General features: G+C 41.3%; 1 protein-coding gene across 4 annotated transcripts in view; it reads right to left on the reverse strand.

The window, feature by feature from the left end:
- Positions 1-21,436, reverse strand: part of SNX12 (sorting nexin 12) — a 63,257-nt gene extending 41,821 nt beyond the window's left edge. For 2 of the 4 annotated variants that reach the window (XM_006076376.3, XM_006076375.3), the window contains exons 1-4: positions 21,138-21,435; positions 16,220-16,315; positions 14,822-14,946; positions 14,321-14,411 (exon numbers count right to left, since the gene is read on the reverse strand). In XM_006076376.3, coding sequence (XP_006076438.1) covers positions 14,321-14,411; positions 14,822-14,946; positions 16,220-16,315; positions 21,138-21,302 — 477 coding nt within the window. In that variant the 5' untranslated portion in view covers positions 21,303-21,435. Of the gene's footprint in view, positions 1-3,284; positions 4,614-5,694; positions 7,485-14,320; positions 14,412-14,821; positions 14,947-16,219; positions 16,316-21,137 lie in introns of those variants that run through there. The other 2 variants (XM_006076374.4, XM_006076377.4) reach the window with 2 other exon arrangements.
- Positions 21,437-22,101: the final 665 nt, after the last annotated feature.

Consider the following 22,101-nt stretch of genomic DNA (forward strand, 5'->3'; position numbering starts at 1 on the left):
TGACACCACCCTTATGGCAGAAACAAAGAACTAAAGAGCTTCTTGATGAAAGTGAAAGAGGAGAGTGAAAAAGTTGGCTTAAAACTCAACATTCACAAAAACTAAGATCATGGCATCCGGTTCCATTACTTCAGGGCAAATAGATGGGGAAACAATGGAAACAGTAAGAGACTTTATTTTCTTGGGCTCCAAAATCACTGCAGATGGTGACTGCAGCCATGAAATTAAAAGATGCTTGCTCCTTGGAAGAAAAGCTATGACCAACCTAGATAGCATATTAAAAAGCAGAGACATCACTTTGCCGACAAAGGTCCGTCTAGTCAAAGCTATGGTTTTTCCAGTAGTCATAAATGGATGTGAGAGTTGGACCATAAAGAAAGCTGAGCAATGAAGAATTGATGCTTTTGAACTGCAGTGTTGGAGAAGACTCTTGAGAGTCCCTTGGACTGTAAGGAGATCAAACCAGTCAATCCTAAAGGAAATCAGTCCTGAATATTCATTGGGAGGACTGATGCTGAAGCTTAAGCTCCAATACTTTGGCCACTTGCTGTGAAGAACTGACTCATTGGAAAAGATCCTGATGCTGAGAAAGATTGAAGGCAGGAAAAGGGGACGACAGGGGATAAGATGATTGGATGGCATCACTGACTCGATGGACACGAGTTTGATCAAGCTCTGGCAGTTGATGATGGACAGGGAGGCCTGGCATGCTGCAGTCCATGGGATCACAAAGAGTCGGACGCGACTGAGGGACTGAACTGAACTGAACTGATACTTTTCCACAATTTACTGATTAAAAAAGAGTTTTAAAGAGGACTTTAACTGGCAGGATGAAGGAAAATGCATGATGCCAAGTTCATTTTATAACAACCATAAATGTTTTCTCGATACATCAAATATCTCCTAGCTTTATTTATGTGCATGGACAATGTGGGAAGGGAGACAGGAAGTGCTTGTGAAGTTTTTGGACTCATAATATTCCTAAAAGAATTTTTTAAAATAACATTTACATATTTATTACTACTCATAAATAACGATGGCAAAGTAGTATTGTTCATCAAGTTATAAAATAAAGAGTATCAAAAACTATCAGATTAGAGAAACAAATACATAAGACACCACTTTCTTCAATATTATTAATAGGAAAAGTCTATGGGGGGATATTGGTCAAAAAGAAGAATTTATAGTAAATTGAAGGAGCGAAATAAGAAAGTGACTTAAGAGAAACAAAACTGATTTGTAAGTTGAAAAGAAAAGTATAAGTCAACGAATTCTTGTTGGCAGAACAACAGGGAGAAGTTGGCAGAACTGCTGAATGGTTTACCTCTTTCCTCTGAAAACTGAGGGTGTAAAAAGCATGGCTAAGGTCTATGCAAACAGAGTTGACATTTCAACAAAACATTTCAAATTTCAAGACTGACACTAATGTATACCCTCTTGTGTTCAGATAATAGGGACTCCTGATGATATTAAAGTGAGAAAGGGCATGTGCTAATGAAGTACAATGTTAGATCCTAGCTTCATCTTAGGAAAAGATTTGCTGAGAAATTCAGGAGAACTGTTACACTTAAAATGGATGAGACTATGAGGAAACAGACATAAATTATACATAAAAGCTTAAAATAAAATTTCCAGGCTCAAAAGCTTGCGAGTTCTATGTATTTTTCAAGTACTCAAATATACAAATGTGATCCACATGTGACTGATAATGGATATACACACTTCTTATATACAAAGAATTTTCTCTTGTCATTAGAAAACAATACAAGCGTTACATAGTGGTACCAGTGATTTTATGGTGGTAGTTGTGTTTTCCTGATTTAATTTCACATTTAAATGCAGGGCAATAGTGCATAAATAGTAAAAGAAGATAAATGAAGCCAGAAATAAGTAAACAATAAACTAAAAAAATTAATATATGTAACTCAACAATTACAATATCTGCATGCACAAGCCATATAAAACATAGTTATTAAATATTAATTTCAAATTGTATGAGTGAAATGGCCTAAAAGAATATAGCACAACAGCATATTGTGTGTTCAATTTCTTATAATGATAAAAAAAATGGAGACATAAACTATAACTTTTAACAACCAACAAGGACCTACTATACAGCACAGGGAACTATATTCAACATTATGCAATAACCTATAAAGGAAAGGAATCTGAAAAAGAATATATTTGTATATATGTATGTCTTCTCTAGTGGCTCAGATGGTAAAGAGTTTGCCTGCAATGCGGGAGACCTGGGTTCAATCACTGGGTCAGAAAGATCCCCTGGAGAAGGGAATGGCAACCCACTCCAGTATTCTTGCCTGGAAAATCCCATGGACAGAGGAGCCTGGCGGGCCCCAATCCATGGGGTCGTAAAGAGTCAGACACGACTGAGCAACTAACACACACATAAACGTATTAACTGAGTGGCTGTGCTATATACCTGAAACTTACATGATACTGTAAATCAACTATACTCCGATAAAAAATTTATAAAATAAAAAATTGAAAATTCTTTTTTATATAATTTTTAAAACTTTATTAATTTTAATGAAATTTTGGCCATACCATGTGGCATGCATGATCTTAAGTTTCCTGACCAGGGATGGAACCCGTGCCACTTGCAGTGAAGGAGTGGAATCAGGACCATTGGGCAAGTCCCTGAAAATTCTTAAATGAGTTATGTACTCAGTGTTCTTCCTACTTCCCATCACTCCACAGAAATTGCCATTGCAAAGGTCACTAAATCTCACAGATGCCTTTCAGTCCTCCTCTTACTTTGGTCTCTCAGCAGCATTTAATACAGTATTAAATGTACTCCTTCCTTTCTTCTTTCCAACAATACTCTAGTCCCTTGGTTTTCATGACACCTCACCCTCCAGGTTTTCCTCCTATGTCTCTTCCCATTCCTTAGCTTCTTTTATGAGCTTCTCCCTTCTACCTCCTATTCCCTCTATAATCCAACCAAAGGCAGATAGGATATGATTGGGAAATTATTATGGAAAGGTTATCAAACTGCCAACATCTGTTGGATCATAGAAAAAGTTAGAGAATTCCAGAAAAGCATCTACTTCTGCTTCATTAACTATGCTAAAGTCTTTGACTGTGTAGATCACAACAAACTGTGGACAATTCTTAAAGAGATGGAAATACCAGATCCCCTTACCAGCCTTCTGAGAAACATGTATGCAGGTCAAGAAGCAACAGTTAGAATCAGACATGGAACAACAGACTGGTTCAAAATTGGGAAAGGAGTATGTCAAGGCTGTATATTGCCACCCTGCTTATTTAAATTCCATGCAGAGTACATCATTCGAAATGCCAGGCTGGATGAAGCACAAGATGAAATCAAGCTGGAATCAAAATTTTTTTTTGAGGGGGGGAAGGTAAACCTTTATTTGGAAAAGAGAATTCAAATGACCATTTAAATCCCCCTTTCATTTCCAAAACAGAAACAAATAAGAAAACAAGGAAAAGATTGTATCTATCAAGCTCCTGCCCTCTGTCATCTTTAGCCATTTTTAAACTATATTTCCTGACAGAAGAGAACAGCTGATGATGGGCTCTAGTTCTAAGTTCTAGGAACCAAGGAAGAGACAGAGTGGATGGTGGGATGTGGACAGATGGGCCTGGGGCTCAGACAGGCACATGCCCAGTACCCAAGAAACAATGTTTAAAAATATACATGCATAGATAAATTCCCCAGAACCTAGGCATGGAAAGCTTATAACCATGAATACAGCAGCAGAATTCAAGCTCGGCCTAAGAGGAGAAAACGTGAACCTCAGCTAACTGTCCCTAACTTTAGCCTCTCGGCTATATCCTCCAGTCCCATTCTGGGGGCCACATCTGCAGGGCCAACAGCTACTCTGAATGATGGGAGGTGTGAGGAGGAGCCAGCCAGGAACACCCCACGCCAAATCCAGCAATGAAAGATTAAAGCCTGCAGGTGACTCGTGTGGGCAAGAGAGCCCCCTGAATGGGCCAGAGTGCCCCACCGTACCAGGCGAGGGAAAGCAGAGGCAATGAGCAGCTGAGGCCTTGCCAGCTGGAGCAAACCCTCAAGCACCGCCACCTCCAGGTCTCAGGCCACTTTTGCCCAAGGCTGCCTTTCTACTGAGAAGGTTTGGCCTGAGCTAAATATCAAGCTTTTCTAGGGGAAAAAAAAAAGGGAAGGGAATGGGGGACGTAGCAAAAAGTAAAAAGCAGTGGGAGGAGAGGAGCAGAGAGTTGCAGCTTAGGTGTGTGAGAAAAAGGAGCAAGTTCCTGAGGTCTTGAGTCCTAGCTGAGGCCGCTGACTGCTCTCCCCCCTCTGGGACTCCCACCCTCACCCCAGTCCTCCAGTGAGACCAGAGTTTCCTGAAAGCTCTTTCTCCTCAGCCTTAAAGAGCTTTGAACCTTGAACCACTATCTCTGCCCACTGATCCCCCCACAGGGCAGCTTGGGGAAAGGGACAAGCCCTAGGGGAAACACGCAGGCCTGTGGGGAGCTCTGGGAAGGAGGCTCAGAGGCTGCGAAGACAGCAAATGTACCCCTTAGTCTGCCGCTCCAGGTTGTGGCAACCACTTGTTCCAGAGCCCAGATGAAGAGGATCCCCTGGTTGGCCAGATGAATGCCTAATGAAACACAGAGGATAAAAGGACCTGGTTACACCCTCCACTGGCCCCAAGGCCAACAACCCCAGTGTGGAAAGCAGGCTAGTCAGAGACAGGCAAGATGGCACATAGCAGTTCCACCCTGAGAGGATGCAGACATGACACAGATTTTAAGCCACTTGTCTGCTGATGAGTAAGGCTGTGTTCCCACTGTTTGGTTGGGCTAATGGCAATTTCTGGAAGGGCTCATACCAGTAGTTCAGTTCAGTCACTCAGTCATGTCCAACTCCCGGAGTCCACCCAAACCCATGTCCATTGAGTCGGTGATGCCATCCAACCATCTTATCCTCTGTCGTCCCCTTCTCTTGCCCTCAATCTTTCCCAGCATCAGGGTCTTTTCAAATGAGTCAGCTCTTCGCATCAGGTGGCCAAAGTATGAAAATATCTATCTACTAAGATTATAAATGCATATAGTTTATGATACCACTCCTAGGTACATGTCCTATAGTATATGCTCAGATGTTCTCAAAAGGTGGTCCACAGATCCCTAGAAACCCCCAAGATCGTTTTGGAGGGTCTGTGAGATTCAAAACAGCTTCCTTGGTGGTCCAGTGGTTAAGAATGTGCCTGCCAATGCAGGGGACACAGGTTCGATCTCTGGTCCAGGAAGATTCCACATGCTGTAAAGCAACTAAGTATGTGCCACCACAACTAACCATGAGCTGCAACTACTGAAGCCAATGCACTCTAAAACCTGTGCTCCACAACAAAAGAAGTCACTGCAATGAGAAGCCCACGAACCACAACTAGAGAGCAGTGCCCACTCACTGCAACAAGAGTAGCCCCTGCTAGCTGCAACTAGAGAAAGTTTGTGCACAGCAATGAAGACCCAGTGCAGCTATAAATAAATAAAGTATTAACATGTGTTTGCCTTTTTTACTGTGCTGACATTTGCAGATGGTGCAAAAGCAAATGTGGGAGAAAAAGAAAAAGCAAAGGTGGATAAAAGGCAGTGGGACCAAGCTGTACTAGTAGTCACTATTTTTTAACCACCACATACTTAAGAATGTCCTTGATGAAGCAGTAAAAGTTATTACATCTCCATTGTTGAGTACATGGTTTAATATTTTGTATAACAAAACAGGAAGTACAGATAAAGTATTTCTGTTGCATACTCAAGTTGGGTTGTGCCAAGGAAGAGCACTTGTGAAACTGAGTTGTGAGCTGAACTAGTCACTTTTTAAATGAAACACCATTTTTCTTGAAATAACAACTGACAGATAAACCATGGATATTCAGACTTGGGTTCTTGGCAGGCGTTTTCTCGAAATGGACAAAATGAGCCTGTTGCTTCAAGAAAAACTGACAGAATCTGAGCTTTCGAGCAAAAAGTAGAATTTTTGAAAACTTACACCTCCACCATAGATAGGTTTGGCAGCTTTTCAATACTTAAAGACTTCTGATGAGAGCAGTGGTGATATTAATGAATGTGACTTTTTTGGCACTGTATAATGAACTGTGTCAACATTTGAAAGATCTGTGTAACAGTGAAAACAACACTTTCCAAACTGCCAATACATGTTATAAAATCATGCACCCAGTAAAAGATCTATTAAAGTACAAGGTAGACATGGGTTTTAATGTAACAAAATATGAAAAGTTTACTAATACAGTTTCAAAATCCACATTAAAAGTAATCTTTTAAAAAGTAATCTTTAAGAAACTACCACTTGTTAAGGATTGATGTAATATTAAACAATATACACAATTATTTGAAAAGGCTATTAAAATACTGCTCATTTTTCTAATTACACCTGTGTGATATACTTCAACCAAAACATCATAGTAGATCAAATACAGAAGCAGATATTAGAATCCGTATGTTTCCTATTAATCCTATTTAAGAGACTTGCAAAAAATGTAGCACAATTTTACTGTTTTTTGGCTTTGCAAAAGTAATTTTTCATGTACAAATATCATTTAACATGTAGTTTATTGCTGTTATTTTTAATGACTATTTTAAAATTATCACTTTGTAATTTCTAATACATTGAATAGTGATAGATATAAACCCACATAAACAAATTCTCTTAGAAGTGTAGAGGGTCCTGACATTAAAAAGTTTGAAAACCACTTTCCTAGAGAAACTCTGACAAAAATGTCAAGTCAGGAAATGTTCATAGCAGGGCTCCTTGTAAAAGCCATATCAATAAGGAATGGTTAAATAAACCATTTAATAGCTGTTCTATGGCATGTTTGTGTATGGTCAGTTGCTCAGTCCTGTCCAACTCTTTGCAACCCCATGGACTGCAGCCCACCAAGCTCCTCTGTCCATGGAATTTTCCAAGCAAAAAATACCGGAATAGATTGCCATTTCCTTCTCCAATTCTATGGCATTTTTTTTAATGAAGTAAATCTTGATATTAGTGAAATTAAAATGTTTCAAAAACATTGAATGAAAAACTTTCAGGATATGTACAGTATGGTATACTTTTTGTACAAATAGACAAAAACACATTGTCTTTTAAAAAGAGTTGGAAAACTACAAGGATATACAAAACAGTTGATAGTGGCTACCTTTGGGAAGGGTAAGAGGACTAGGGTTGTGGGTAATGGCCAACGTGTACTTTAGCACCATTTTTGTGTAATGTTTTGAGGGCTTCCCCCCACACATCAAGGAGACTGTACTAGTGTAATTAAAAATAATTGGGGTAAAGGAATAAAGCAACGAGGTCAGGTCCACTGACACTGAGAAAGAAAGGGCACTGGCTCTAATCCAGCTGAGATGGCCGATGTATTTGCTGCAGTCGTTCTGGAGCTGATGAGTCTAGGAAAAGCGAGCGGTGAAATCAGGCGACGGAGGGGATGGTTGGCTCAAACAGTTTTGAACACCTGGATGGAGAAATTTCTGAGTCAGGCACCCCCTGCTTCCTTCTTGGTATTTAATTCAAAGGAGGCCTTCACAGCCGCAGAGCCCAGCCTCTCCCGCTTCCGGCTTCACCTCTCTCTGTGGCCCCCGTCCAGGTCTCCAACCCTCACTCCCCTGGCCGCATCAGAGGTAGAGCTCGGGACCAGCGGTGGTGGAAGAAGCCCTGCAGGTTAAGGCACGGCCCCTCTAAGTGCTAGGCAAGGAGACTACAGGCAGTGTCGCGGCGGCACATCCGGAGACACAGTGAGACGCCAAAGCGTGGACCTGGGGTGACGGGGTTGGGGGGTGGTTAGAGGTAGCTAGGTTGCGGGATGCAGGAAGTTACCGAACAAGCCAAACGAGCTCCGAGGTATCCCGCCGACTCTTCTAGGTGCCCTGAGGCAGGTTATGCTTTCGAAACCAGTGCCACAGGGTCCCCATTGGTCTTCCATCCCAGCCAACCAGCTGGAATCCCTATGGCCCACCCCCTCGATTAAGAAGCCAATCAGAGGAGAGCATGTGCTTCCCGTTGCATAGGACCAATTAAGCTTGCTCATTTCTGACGTGTGGATAGCCAACCAGAAAAGCGGAGGCCTGGCGAGTCGGCTTCTTATTTCAGTCCCCAACTCTATCTACGTCACTGTCCTTGTCCCGTCCCTACCTGTAATCTAAATAACCGAAAAGGAGATCCAAGCTGGAGGGGTAGTGGTCCAAAAGGCAAAGTGATATTTCCCTGAGTTTCTAAGGAGATTAGCCCTGAGGTCAGATGAGCCTGTGGTTGAGCTATCAGTCCTGTTCTGGGACTGGCCTCAAGTAGTGCCAACCTGAGAAAAATATTGGTCGTCATGAGAGCGCCTCAGATATGTTGCTTTGCCACTAGGCTAGTAGTTTCATTTACCTCCAAATTGAGGTGGGAAGGCTAGGAACATCCTGAACCTTTAATTGATATGGGTTTTTCTATAACAAGAAGTATAGGGATGCTCAATTAGCAGCAATAGATACTGCTTATAGAACAACTAAAATGAAAAGTATGGGGAAATTTTTAAAAACCTGACAGTGGTATCATTACAAATAAATGTGCCAGGAAATGCAAATTAAAACTAAGAAAACACCACTTTCACCAAATAGTATGGATAATTATGAATTGTTTAATATTTTTCCACTTTTGGCAAAGAAACGTTTTGGAGGGAAACAGGATTTCTCCACTTTTGTAAAGTTACAGAAATTCTCATTTTCTGTAAGTGGGAAACTAAACTGCACTCTTTAAGAAGGTAGCTTAGTAGTACCTAACAAAATGTAAAATGCACACATCCTTTCACCCAGGAATTCCTTCTCTCAAAATCTATCCTACAGAAACACTTAAAACACACAAGGTTATATGCAGCATTACTTATAATAGTAGATGATTTCCACCAATAAGTGAATCATTAAATGTTGATACAACTACACTGTAAAATGTTATGTCACCATTTTAAAAAAATGAGGTAAATTTCCATGTACTAATGAGAGGAAGTTCACACAATATTACAAAATAAAGTTCCAAAATACTTCATAAAATATCCCATTTTGTTTTTAAAACTATATACAAGTGTATGAGTATTCAATGATGTTTACGTGTGTATGAATATATGTATGTATTCATATACATGCATTTGTGCATAGAAAAATGCCTAGGAAGACCCATACCAAATTAGGTTATTCCTGAGGAATGGAAATAGGGTTAGGGAATAAGGAGAAATCTCACTTTTTACATATGTATGTTTTGTTTGAATTTTTTCAACTAGCATTAATTACTTTTGAACTTTCATCACAATAAAACATTTTAACAAAATTGGCACTTTCGTAATCAAATCAAAGCTATAATTTATATATTTTAAATAAGAATGACTACATATAGTTATGAGGTGATTATTTTATTTAAAAATTTTGGCTAGGGTCTTCCTGGTGGTCCAGTGGTTAAGGTTCCACCCTTCTACTGCAAGGGATGCAGTTTGATCCCTGGTCAGGGAACTAAGATCCCTCATGTCACTTGGCAGAAAAAAATTTTTTTCTTAAATAATAAAAATTTTGGCTAGAAGACCTATGAAAAAATTATGGTCAAATCACCAATGAGATTCAATGGGGTACTCATGACACAACAGAATATGTGCAAAGAAAATCTAATCAGGGTTAACTAAAGAGTCATTTATTTCTGGGAGAGAAAACCTAACTGCACCATAGCAAACCTCATCACAGAGGGAAAATTGTGCTTTTACCTTTTTTGATAGCATCACCTCCAGGGTTTCTCAACTCCTTGAGAAACAAGGGTTGAAAATCATAAACATTAGAGATTTAAGATAACTCATATATCATTTAGTTAAACTCCCTCACTTTATAGCTGAGAAAACAGGCCCAGAGTGGTGATGCAATTTGCTTAAGGAGCTATGGCCAACTAATAGCATAGCCAGCTCTGAACCCAGGCTTCTCTTTAGGTTTAGTACTCTTTCTACTTTTCAGATCTTCCTGTGTCTTTTCTGATGACATATTAGGGAATATTTTAAAGTCTTATGAATATTAGACATTTCTGTATTTAAATTTTAGGACAAAAATGCATAACAAAATATTTAATAATATCCCTCCACTAGCACAGATTATCAAAGTTGACTGTATTTGGACAAAAGAAATTAATGGATAAGAAATAACATTAAAAAATAACATTTTCTTGAAAAGTAATGCATAAATTTCTGTGAATCTAACTGTATTTTACTATTCACTTAAGAACTACCATTTTATCCAATTTGATTGTTCTTCTATTGGCAGTGCCTCTTAATCCTTTACCTTCAGTTTCTCTATATTAAGTAGTTGTTTATCTATATACAAACACTTAAAACCACCACAGAAGTACATATTTAAAAGAAGCCTGCTGTGATTTTAAAACTCCTTTATTCTGTATATTGTTAATAATTACCCGTTTGTCTCTTTTCTAAGGAATGACTTTTCTGTTCTCAGAAGGGTAGATAGACAGACAGGACGGAGAGAGAAAATAAAAGTAAAATAGGGAACAATTCTTTTGTATAACGTAAAAAAGATAAGAAGAATGAGGGGTGGTGGGTGGTCGGGAAGGGAGTGGCAGAGAACCACAAGCTAAATTAGTCACAAAGTGTTTGTATTTTTAAAGTAAACTTGAATACTGCGATATATAGATGGACTAACAACCACCTAAACTTCAGGCTATAATTAAAGTGGTATCCAGTTTTAGACTCTATGACTTGGGGACATATGAGGACCTTGGAGAGACTTCAGAATAATAAAGATAAAAGGGTTAAAAATGAGTGAAGTGAGGAAAACTTAGAACTGTTATTGTGTCTGAGAAGACCAGAGATGACTCAACAATCCTCAAAGGTAGGAAGAAATATCTATTTCAGTCAGCAGTTAGTCTGCATTTCCAAAGCAAAAGAGTAATTTTACTTAAATTATTACAGCATGTATTTGAAGATAGAAATGCCTTACCTAGGATACCTCATCAAACAAAAACTCCAAAGAAGCCTGAATGTTGTTCATCTCTCCTACCCTATACTAGCTCAACTCATCTCAAAGAAAGGTTCAAAGGGTAGCTAAGCCATCTTTGGAATGTGAAGATTTAGACTTCCCTTGGGTATAGCTACTATATTCAAAAATTTTTGTTAGCCTCTGTTGCCCAGCTTCCAGTGAAAAGTTGAGTTGCTTCTGTGCTATGGAAAAAGAGGATTAATTAGTAGTAAATACCTAGATGCATGCATAAACTTGAATTTCTTATAAAAAGTATGCTTCTCCTTCTCATTGTTCATGGGCTTGGATTTGGGGTTCTTTCAGAACCCAGTTACATTTGAATCCAAAGAAATAATTTGCCTGACTGACATTAAAAAGGAAAAAAGTTAGGACAACTAACTAGATATATCTGGACCTCTTAATTTGTCTCTAGCATTTTTTGTCTTACTGAGCTATCTCCTGAACTAAAGTATAAAAAGTATAAAGTCTATGAAGAAAGAGAATGTAATCATTTTATTTGTACCTTGAGCCACCCACCCCATCACAGCCCAACTTTTAGCATAAGGCTGGGCACACAGGCAGCTATTGATTAGTACTTATATCGTTATCTGTCAAAATTTTGTTAATATTTTTATAGCTGCTTTTTCTGGTTATTCTATATTCATTCTCCAACACTGCTGCCTATGAAGGCTACACTTCTCTTATTACTCTTCCTTTTTCTCATCTCATAGAAACAGCTGTTCTTCCCTATTCCCTCAGATTATCTTTAGGCATCTGATTCCCAAATCTCTTTAACTTCTTCAATTCAGTCCCCACTTTTCTACCTGGACTCAAATATCATCTTAATTCATAATGTTTTAATGACATCACTTTCTATACCTTCTTTGCATGCTCAACTACATGATTAAAAGTAGCTTTGACTTCCCAAATGCCAAGATTCCTAACTAACCTCTCATTCCAAACCTTTCCCAAAACCCACTTTGTGCATGAAGCCATTTGAGAACCCATTGGTCAAGTGAAACTATCTATCCATCAAAAATTCTCAGAGTTCACTCACCTTTCTGCCTACATAAAATTTATTTGAAAGGAAAACATCTCAATTGAGGTAAAAAGCCTATGAAAAAAAGTGTTTGTAGGGCATGTGTGGGTATATTGGAGGATGAGCGTATGCACACGTTTATGTACACATATAGCATTTGCATATACACACACACACGTACTATAAATATGTTTTGCCCAAATTAGCACAAACCTACAAGCTTAAAAACCAAATTTGCTAAATCTGACCCAAACCACAGTTACTGAGCCCTATGGCTACTTCCTCCAGGCAGATGCATTACCTCTGTGACAAAGTCAATTGGAAGCTGCAAAAAGGACAGGTAAATACTACTACAGGTAGCTTGGATTCTGCTTTTTAAAAATTTAAATGTAAAAATTACTTATCACTTTAGGACATTGACCATGTTAATATAATTCTGCACAATACCCAGAATATTCTAGAAACTAAAATGTACTAAATTTACAACTTAAACAGGAAAACAGAGGCTTGCTTCACAGTGGTTTAATATGAACAGAGTTGAATATGACATTGTCTGACAGGAGAATGAACATTTTGCTGAATGAAAGCCCCGAGTCAGGATATATACACAGCAGAAATGGGACCTCAGGCTCTCAGCACTTGTGCACAATGAAAGAAGGAACCTTTAAAAACAAATAGTAACAGAGGATACAGATGAAAAAGGCAGCAACAACACCAACACTGGAAAGGTGGGAAAGGGAGCAGAGCGTCTCTCTAGGGGCTGCTCAGGCCCGGTAGCCGGAGAGCTGGTCTGCCTCAGGGAACTTCAACATATAGATGGACTTAAACCCCATGTTAAAATCCAATCCTTAACCTCTCTGTTCAGGGTCTTGTCAGAATCAGTAATCCTTTTCCCTAAGACCCTATATAAAGAATTCCAACCCTTCCATGACAGGAAGTCTAAGCAAAGAGCCCCCACTTTTGACCTGACACCAGAGTTAACCTGCTCCCATCCCACCACTTGGGATAGACATTGGGCTCTAGCAAACAAACCACCACCTCTCAGACAGAAGCCTAGGACAGCTGCCAGCCTCAAAAAGCTGCTTCAGACTCTAAGATTTAGGAAATCTATACCCAGCTGCTAACCCTAGCTCAGCTTCTGGGGAGAATGCTGGGGTTCCATGGGAAACAAGTGCAGGCAGTTCAATAACCCTGTGACCAAGCTGGGGAGGGCAGTGACAACTCTTGCCCCTAAGCCCCATTCAACAGCTCAAAGTGCTTAGGAGAAGTCAGACTGTGTGGTTTGTTCATGTGTTTCTACCTTGTGGCAGCACTAAATAGGATGGTGGGGAGGGAGAATGGAAGGAAGAGAGTGGTGATGTCCTTCCCTACCACTGGGAGGTACCTAGAAAATGATCTACTCCCACCCTTCAGGGAGTTACCTGGCAGTGGTGAGTTTCCCCCAGCCCTCAAGCCACCAAACCTGCAAAGCTAACCCATAAAAGTAGCGAGGGCTTGGGGAGAGAGAACTGCTGGCCCAGCCCATACTGACTCACCTGCTGGTGAGCAAGAAACAGGTAGTCAGAGTGGGGAGCCACAAAGGAGGGGCTAGGCAACAGGATCTCCCTGACTGTCCTATGGCTTTCTTCTGACTCTGAAGCAGCCATGATGATGGGCCCAAAAAACCCACACACCTTGCTCCATAAACAGACTGCTTAGACCCTAGAATTACTGCCATGAAAAGCAACAAGGGAGAGAGAAAGTATAACAAAAGAAACTCTTGAGAAAACTGGGAAAAGGCCTAGAGAAAATGAGAGCTTCGGGGTCTCTGCCACCTTCCCCAAAGAAAAAAGTTCATGCAGGTAGGAAAGGCAGGGTCTTTCCCTGCTTAGCGTTCCTGGTTAAACCTAAGAGTAAGAAAAATCCCCTGGACTTGCAGCATCAGTATGTATCCAAGTGCCCCACCAACACAAGACCCACGCCCCCAAGGTTGGCCTTCTGGTATGGGTAAATGCCCAAGAAATTGCCTTCCAGTCCAATACTCCCACCCACCCCCCCAATCCCAAGCAAAGGGCATCTTCCTGTGGTTTCCCACCTCTCCTCAGAGAAGAGGATCCTAGTAGAGTGCCCATGGTATAGTCAGTTACCAAGGAACACAATGCCAGACAGTCTATCAGGCCAGGGGATGGACAGACAACTTCAGATCAGAGAGAAAGAGAGGCTTAGTGTAAAAACCAATGTCATTTCAGCAGGAAAGTAGAGGGCAAGTGGTGAGAGGGGCTCCTACTGGCGCACCTTCCCAGGGACGTAGTTCCTGTCAATTGCCTCCTCCTGCAGGAACATGTGTAGGCAGCGTTCATTCTGAGCCAGTGGGTGCCCAGCAATTCTATAAAGAGACCAAGATGGTTATCAGTAGTTTTGGGGACCAGAGAGAATTCACAGAGGGGCAGGGCTGTGGATGTGGACAGGGGAAGAAGGGCAAAGTCAGCCCTGAGGGTCAAGCAAGTAAAGGACAGCAGCACGGCACCATTTCAACCATAATACTGCAGAGAGGAAGGGGACAGAGAGGTAAGGTAGGGGCAAATTCCTAGACACATCCAACATGCAATGCTTCCTCAGGCCCTGGGGTACAGGATCAGAATTCTGCTCAAAGAAATGGAGTTTTACTGTCCAGTGACCCCAGCACACAATCAGCACCACATCATATTACCCATTGCAAAAGAGCAGAGAGATGAAACATACAGAAAGACTAAGATGGCAAAAGTAGCAAAAGGAACCCCCAGGAACTTGGCTTACTTGTTAATAAACTGTTCCAGGCCCTGCCTCCTTTCTTCAATAAAAGACTCCTCAAAGATCCCTTCGTCTCCTCGGAAAGGGAGCTGCCGCTTCAAGGCTTTCCCAGGGAGTGGTGGTACTACAATCTGTAGGCAGATGCAAAATATCCGTGGTAATGCATTGTACATTTAATTTCCTATTAGGAATAGGGTCCATCCTATGCCATAGTTCAGCAATTTGCAAGAACTGAGATCATAAGAACAGTCAGGGGTGTGGAGAAAAGGGAACCCTCTTATACTGTTGGTGGGAATGCAAACTAGTACAGCCACTATGGAGAACAGTGTGGAGATTCCTTAAAAAACTGGAAATAGAACTGCCATATGACCCAGCAATCCCACTGCTGGGCATACATACCAAGGAAACCACAATTGAAAGAGACACGTGTATCCCAATGTTCATCACAGTGCTGTTTACAATAGCTAGGACATGGAAGCAGCCTAGACGTCCATCGGCAGACGAATGGATAAGAAAGTCGTGGTACATATACACAATGGAATATTAGTCAGCTATTAAAAAGAACACATTTGAATCAGCTCTAATGAGGTGAATGAAACTGGAGCCTATTTTCCAGAGTGAAATAAGTCACAAAGAAAAACACCAATATAGTATATTAATGCATATATATGGAATTTAGAAAGATGGTAACAAAGACCCTATATGCGAGACAACAAAAGAGACACAGAGATAAAGAACAGACTTTTGGACTCTGTGGGACTCTGATTTGTAAGAACAGCATTGAAACATGTATACTACCATATGTGAAATAGATGACCAGTCCAAGTTCGATGCATGAAATAGGGCACTCAAAGCTGGTGCACTGGGACAACCCAAAGGGATGGGATGGGGAGGGAGGTGGGAGGGGGGTTTGGGATGGGGGACACATATACACCTGCAGCTGACTCATGTCATTGTATGGCAAAAACCACCACAGTATTGTAATTAACCTCCAATTAAAATTAATTAATTAAAAAAAAAGAACAGGATGGCTCAGGTCAAAAATTAATCCAACTCTGTTTCTGTAGGAGGACAGGTTTACCATCTCAAAAGAAAGGAAATAAACTTCAAATATTCTTCACTTTCTTTAACAGTCCACTACCATCCAAGAATTTAGCTCAACTTTCCATTTTTAGCACCTATAGGAATTAAGTTGCATGATTTTTCTATCCGCTGAGTCAAGTAATAATTTTTCTTTACAATTTCTCCTGAACTTCCCACTTTCAGGTCTCAAAGGGTATCACTCAGATCCAACATATTGGGATTTGGTAGATAGAGTATGTTCACCCTCCCTATTGCCTTCAAGATTTTATAAACCTATGGAGATCTCCTCTCTCAAGGGTCACACAGGGAACAGGGCCATACCTTACTATCTCGCTCCAGCTCATTTTTTAGCCATTCAAAGTCACTGTAGCGCCGTCGTACACAGGACTCCTTTAGTTTGAAGATAGGTAGGTTTGTCTACAAGGAGAAAGAATGAGAGAAGAGAGATGTTAAGTAACACTCAGCCTGTGACGCCCACCTGTCACAACCACTTGAACACATCTTAAGAAAAGAAACAGCTCCTAAGGACCATGCCCCTATAACCCTTTTGAAACACCACTGGGTGAATACCAATCCTCACCACATCCAGCCTTGTCAGAGGTGGTGATCAGAAGTCCCATGCTGCTTAGAATTTATCCCACAAATAGACTTGAAGTTATACATAAATATGTGTATACAAGGGTTTTCACTGAATTTTCTCATTTGTAATAATAATAAATGTCTATAGATAGATAATTGGTTAAATAAATTATGGTACACTTGCAGAGTGGAATACAACTATGAAAAGAATGAGAAAGATATATATGTCCCAATATGGAAAGATATTAAGCATTAAAATCAAGGCACAGAACAGTATATAGTCTGTGTTTTTAAAAGGGGTATGTATATGTGTATCTATTTATATTTATGAATTAAAACATTTATGAAAAGACACTGATAATAGTGACTGACTTTGGAGAATAAAACTAGACAACTGGAATGGGTATGTCACATTTTTCACTGTACAACTTGAGTTTATCATGTGCATGTATTACATTTTCAATTGAAAAGTGAATTTACGGTCCCTGTAAAAAAACAAGAGATAAGCACCTTCAAAGTATGCTTTCCTTTGCTTTTCCTGTCCAAATCCTTTCCATTCTAAAAGTCCCAGCTCAAGTCCCACTTCATCCAGGAAATCTGTCCTGACAACACTGGCTTAATTTATTGGTCTCCTCCTCTGAACTCTTAGGACACATAAGACTTTGGTATTGCCTGACACACCACTGTTTTATGCATTATGTTAGCCTTGTTACCAAAGTAAATTATAATTTCATTGAAATCAGGAGCCATGACTACTGCTGCATCTCCCTAAATGCAGATTATGCAAGTTACTCAATAAACACTCAATTGATTAACAGTGAACTATGTATCTGTTTACCCTCCCCTTATCCAGAAAGTGCAGCAGAAATAGCAATTACATTAAGTTGGTTTTCCATAGTTTGCTCCCTGATATACATCAGCTGATTCCCACATTTTAATCACTGAGAATTTTCCCAAAGCTCCATTGGCAACATGAACCTCCAACAAACAAAAAGCCCTGATCCTCACTCCTATCTATAGGTTCTAAACAGAAATAGCCAAACAAATGTATTAATACTGACTATACTTCCTACCAGTCAATTCAAATCAGTAGATGGAAATAAAAGGAGCTAGTTTTTCTACTTTCTCCACAACTAACTCAGAGCAGGAAAAGGGCATTGGCACTATGCTGGAGCTTCACACATTCCTTGCTATGTTATGTTCTGTAGTCCTTGTCTGGATACTGACTTTTCAGGATCTAGGTATATAGCATCAAACAATAAAGCCAAATAACTGGCCAACTTACATTAGTTACAACTCTACTCAGGATCATGATCCCAGGAATGGCAGTGGATTGAAGTGGAATGAGAAATATGTAAAGCAGTATCTTATTAATGGAAGCAGTAGTTTCTTCAGAAAGAGGAACCTCCAGAAGGCAGGAGAGGGAGACCTCATTGTTACAGTACAGCTGACCCTTGAACAACATAGTTTTAAATCACATGGGTCCACATGGGTCCACAGATTTTTTTCAATATATATAGTATATCATTTTTGTACCTTTTGATTTTGTACCATGTGCATGTATTAACTATTCAAAACAAGCCATTATAGACAACATTCTCAGAATCCTGCACACAAATATGTACATGTATCAAATCATCACAGTCTATACTTTAAACCTACACAATGTTATCACTGACTCAATGGACAGAATTTGAGCAAAATCCGGGAGATGGTGAAGGACAGGGAAGCCTGGCATGCTGTAGTCCATGGGGTCGCAGAGAGTCAGACACGACTGAGCAACTGAACAACAACACACAACGCTATCTGTCAATTATATCTCAATAAAGCTGGGAGTAAAAATAATCATTCAAGAAAAAAAGCCATTCAGTATCTTGAGATTCTAGGTTTCCACCAGAGCTCACTACAAATACTGTGATCCCCAAACAGTAGAACCTTAACTAGTAGGCCAACAGAAAGACATAAGGAAAAAAGTGTTGAGTAGATTCTTCCAAGACACAGTAAAACCACCCACTGTCATTTTGTGGACTTCCTCCTTTGACTTACAAAAATGCTCTTCTTCCCTACCCCCACAGGACGGTGACAGTAATGGCCCTTCGTCTCAGCACCTAGCCATCTAAGGAAGGGGCTGCTATGTACCAGGATACTCTCTCAGGTCCAACCTACAAACTGTATGAGAGAGACAGGATTGTGTAGTACAGGATACACAGTCCTTTGGCTCTGATCAAAACAAAATCAAGGGAAAGGAAAGAAAGAAGCAAAGTTCAAGTCCAAAGGATAACTGACATTTGAAAAGTCCCATACATATCATGTGGAGTCACCAGAACAACTCTCCAGACTCATTTCTTGCGGGGGTGAGGGGGATAGATATTCCTTCCCTGAGCTATTATTATACAAATGAAAAAAGTCAGTGCCATCTGCTTCTACCATACACAATGCCCAACTCTCAAAGCCCACTCTCTGAGCCTCATACTCCCTATAATACCTACCATGATCAGTCACTTAAATTAGCAATTTAAAACCAAATGATTTCATCAATTTCCCCTCGGAGCACAACAAAATATTAAAAGTCTATATAGCCATACAAATTAACAAAAATACAAATTAACTCAAACCCACAGAATTAGGAACTGCCATCAATCCTATCATTACCATACAATTAGTAATTGTGGAAAGGCCTGATGAAAAGCTTAGTGGGTAAAAAAAACCCTGCAAACTAAAGTTTTGCAACTAAGCACTGCCAAAGACACTACAATGTAGTGGAAAGAGTATGATGGGCTTCGGAGTCAGACAGATCTGGGTTCAAATCCCAACACTGCCACTTATTAGCTATCTGTACTTGAGCAAATTACTTATATTGCATTGCTCCTTAGTTTCCTATCTGTAAAATGGTGTTTTTGTAAGGATTTATAAATTAAATCCTAGTTCAGTGCCTGACACACGACAGGCAGTAGATGAACAGTTCTTGTTATTAGAAGACGAGTCGCGAACAATTCCATTCATAATCCCTACAGCTCTTGGGTAATACATCAAGACAACGTCTCCAAAACCCCACAGCAGAGAGTTCTTACACTGAACAAGTTATGCCCAGGCCTCTTTAGGTAATTAAATTCTCTACCATTAACAGTTCCCAAGTTTTATCATATTTTGAGGGATCTAACATCCATTCTTCCCCAAAGAGATGATTTCATATAATTCTTATATAGATGAGTTTTTCTCATTTTCTGCTATTCGTGTTTCTTTCTTCAGTTTGGACTTTGCCAAACTTGGAATTTGGAGATCATCACTTCTCAGTTAGATTTCAAAGTTCAGTTGGGACAGCATACTCTCTCATTCAATTCATTCATTCAAAAATAAAAGCACATACACTCTTTTAGGTCTTCAAATGCTGTTTGAGCAGCATGCTGTCCATAGAGAATATTCTGGCCCTCTAGTCTGAGAAGAAAACATAAGGAAAATTAGGAAATGGCTCTCAACCTTTTTGCCTGTAGCCACTTCAGTGGGGGCAAAGAACCTGCAAACCATGTACTCTGCACATTCCATCCTTGCATGGTGGACTAAGAACTAGAGAATAAAGTCCTCTGTAGCGCACACTGGAAGAAGCCACTCCTAGAGCAGTACTTAAATGTCATATATTAAAGTTAACTACAGACCAAGGACTAATATAATGAATCCAAAAGGTTAATCTGGGGCAGAAAGGGCAAATGGCCATTCATATACAGAAAACCCAAATGAGAGCCAGTCAATACTGAAATAAACATTCTGGATACTTCAAATCTAAAGGGTCAGCACAAGATGAGGGCAGTGACTAACAATCCACCAATCCGAGTTGCAAGGTCAGGTTTTCCAGTGAGCATGTAGTACCTGAGAAAACAAGCACTGAACACTTCTTTCAGATGTTAATTCTACACAAGTCTGGGAAGCACTCAAGGAGCCTCCCGTTCTTATTTCTGCTCCACCAAGTCCACTGTCTCCCTTTCCTGTAGTCTCTCTTCCCTTTAACCCAGGCTTTGCTCAACCCCATCATCCATGACAGAGGATGAGATTGTTGGAGGGCATCACCGACTCGACGTGAGTTTGAGCAAGCTCCGGGAGTTGGTGATGGACAGGGAAGCCTGGTGTGCTGCAGTCCATGGGGTTGCAAAGAGTAGGACACGACTGAGCAGAACTGATCATCCAGAGACCTCATTAGGAAGAAGTTGGGCCTTCCTGATCCCCTTCCTCAGACTGGCTTCCCACAACCTCGTTTTGGGACCCCGCAGCATATAGCTTTGGCTTTCCATCCCCCAGCCCTCTTCCACTCTTCCTTCCCTCCTTCTGTTGCTACACTTCTGATTCCTACTTCCTGGAATTCCTCACTCTAATCCTCTCCACCCCCACCGTCTCCAGCCATGCTTCCTTCTTGCTCCTGGGTACTTGTTTTCCCTCAGGCTGGTCATCGAGCCAGGAGTCCCCCCTCAGGAATTTTCTGCATCCTCAGGCCACAACCTTGTGTGCAGACCTCTCAGCAAACCTACTAAGCCCCTAACCCCCAAATGACCCCTCAAGTGTTTCCTCCACCGTTACCTTCCCAATGGCAGTCTTTCCCCCTCCCCGCCCCCGCCCTTCCCGCCCAGCCGCCCGGTCCTCCCTCAGCTGTCTCCCTCACCCCGTGACTCACCCGCATGCGAACCTCATAGGTGGTGAAGCGCGCGCGGCCCACGCCCACCGTCTGTGGATTAAAGATGTCGATCTCCAGGAAGTTACTCGGAGGCCCGTAAGCGTCGGTCAGGTCCTGCGGCTTCGAGTTAAGGCGCCGAGTGTCAGCTACTGCCGTGTCCGACATCTTTCCGAAGGAGAGACCCAGACCGGGGAAAGGGGGGGTGGGGGGACAGAGACCGAAGACAGAGAGCGCGCACAGCCCCTCCCGCTTGCAAAATAACCAGCCAACCCACAGACGGCGGCGCCGCGCACGCGCGCCCACGCACGCACGCACGCACGCGCACGCCGCCACGGCCAAGGGCCCGGAACCCTGAATAGCGGCTAAGCTGACGGCCTGCACGCCTGTACCGAGTAGGCATCATTCAGACTTCCGGGCAGTGTGTGTGTGACTGCCCCGGAACCTGCATCTCCAACACGTATTCCCCCAGTATCCTAGGAAGCACTACAGGGGAGATCCGCCAATCGCTGCCCCTCAAACCAAGAAATTGTTTTTATATTATGCATCCATCAGCAGTGGGCACTGCCCCGCAAGCTGGGATCCTACAGTGATAGGCCGAAGCCCCGGGACCTGAATAAGTCCTGGTTTTGCGCGAAAATAGAAGGGTGGTCTCCCGAGGGTGGGGTTCCAACAGTATTAAAAACGTAGAACGCAGCCTGGCCACTTGTGCCACTGATAGTTTCAATTCATTTCACACGCAGTTGAGCACTCAGTGAGCGCTACTTATGATGCCAGGAAAGCAACAAAAAGGAATAGCATATGCAAAGTCATCCAGATAAGCTGCACAATATTTTTAGACAGTTATCACCAATTCAGGTTGTGTTATGGAAGTGCTTAGAGAGGTAGCCTGGCTGGGGATGGTCAGATGAGGATGATTCTTCTATATTAAGCAAAGGATCTTCGGCTTTATGATGTAGGCAATAAG

This window comes from Bubalus bubalis, chromosome X, assembly GCF_019923935.1.
Source record: "Bubalus bubalis isolate 160015118507 breed Murrah chromosome X, NDDB_SH_1, whole genome shotgun sequence".
Taxonomy (NCBI): domain Eukaryota; kingdom Metazoa; phylum Chordata; class Mammalia; order Artiodactyla; family Bovidae; genus Bubalus; species Bubalus bubalis.